We start from the raw sequence: 769 nt of genomic DNA, 5'->3' as shown, positions 1-769 counted from the left end.
ATCTTCAGTCATAGGCTATTGGAGTGTGGTTTTGAGTCCTTGGAAAAATTAAATAAATGCCATTAAAATACTTGTTATAACTCCTGGGGGGTTCACAGTGTTGTTAGCTATAAATGTAGTTTCAAATCTCAGGAAACACTTGCTTTTCTATGGGAGAAGTGTAAGAAATGAAAATGATGCCACTGCCTAAAAACATGAGAGCACATAGACTGGCTATTATATTAGCAATTCCAATTCTCTGACTTGGTGGATATAATGGCAGATGGAAAGATGGTGGGAAGGCAATTCCTGCTTTGTGAATGACAGAGAAGTAATTGAATAAGACAGCAAGGAGGACAAAGATACTGGCAATGATGTTGAGAATGGCTGAAAGGACAAATGGCTTGTGGGTGGTATTCTTCTGTACTTTCCCTGCATACACCTTTCGAAGAGTAAAAATGGTGGCAACTGTTCCAATCAATCCGAGCATGCTGGAGATCAGTAACAAATGTTGAATGATACGAACATCCAAAGGGATAAAGCTGTCATCGTAGGTGTATCCGTGGCACACTCTGGCACTGCCAAACTTGCTGTTTTGGTGATAAATGCAGACTCTCCACATTCCTATAAAGACTGTGGTAGGCCCAGTGAACATTGTTTCATTTAAGTACCAGACTCGCCAGTGTGGGAGACCTGTGGAGATGCTACAGAGGACCCATGCTATGGATGCCAAAGCAAAACCTCCAACTTGGCAGTTGGCACTTTTGCTGAGCAACAACATGCTGACAGC

The 769-nt window shown here is 42.1% G+C and overlaps 1 protein-coding gene across 1 annotated transcript; it reads right to left on the bottom strand.

The window, feature by feature from the left end:
- On the bottom strand, positions 1–769 carry LOC110287448 (claudin-34-like). Its single transcript, XM_021154065.2, has one exon. It carries the CDS (start codon positions 758–760, stop codon positions 122–124), a length of 639 nt encoding a protein of 212 aa, XP_021009724.1. The 5' UTR covers positions 761–769; the 3' UTR covers positions 1–121.

The sequence above is a fragment of the Mus caroli genome, unplaced genomic scaffold (assembly GCF_978045245.1).
Source record: "Mus caroli unplaced genomic scaffold, Mus_caroli_1 scaffold_5, whole genome shotgun sequence".
Taxonomy (NCBI): domain Eukaryota; kingdom Metazoa; phylum Chordata; class Mammalia; order Rodentia; family Muridae; genus Mus; species Mus caroli.
This window is presented reverse-complemented; position numbering and strand designations above follow the sequence as displayed.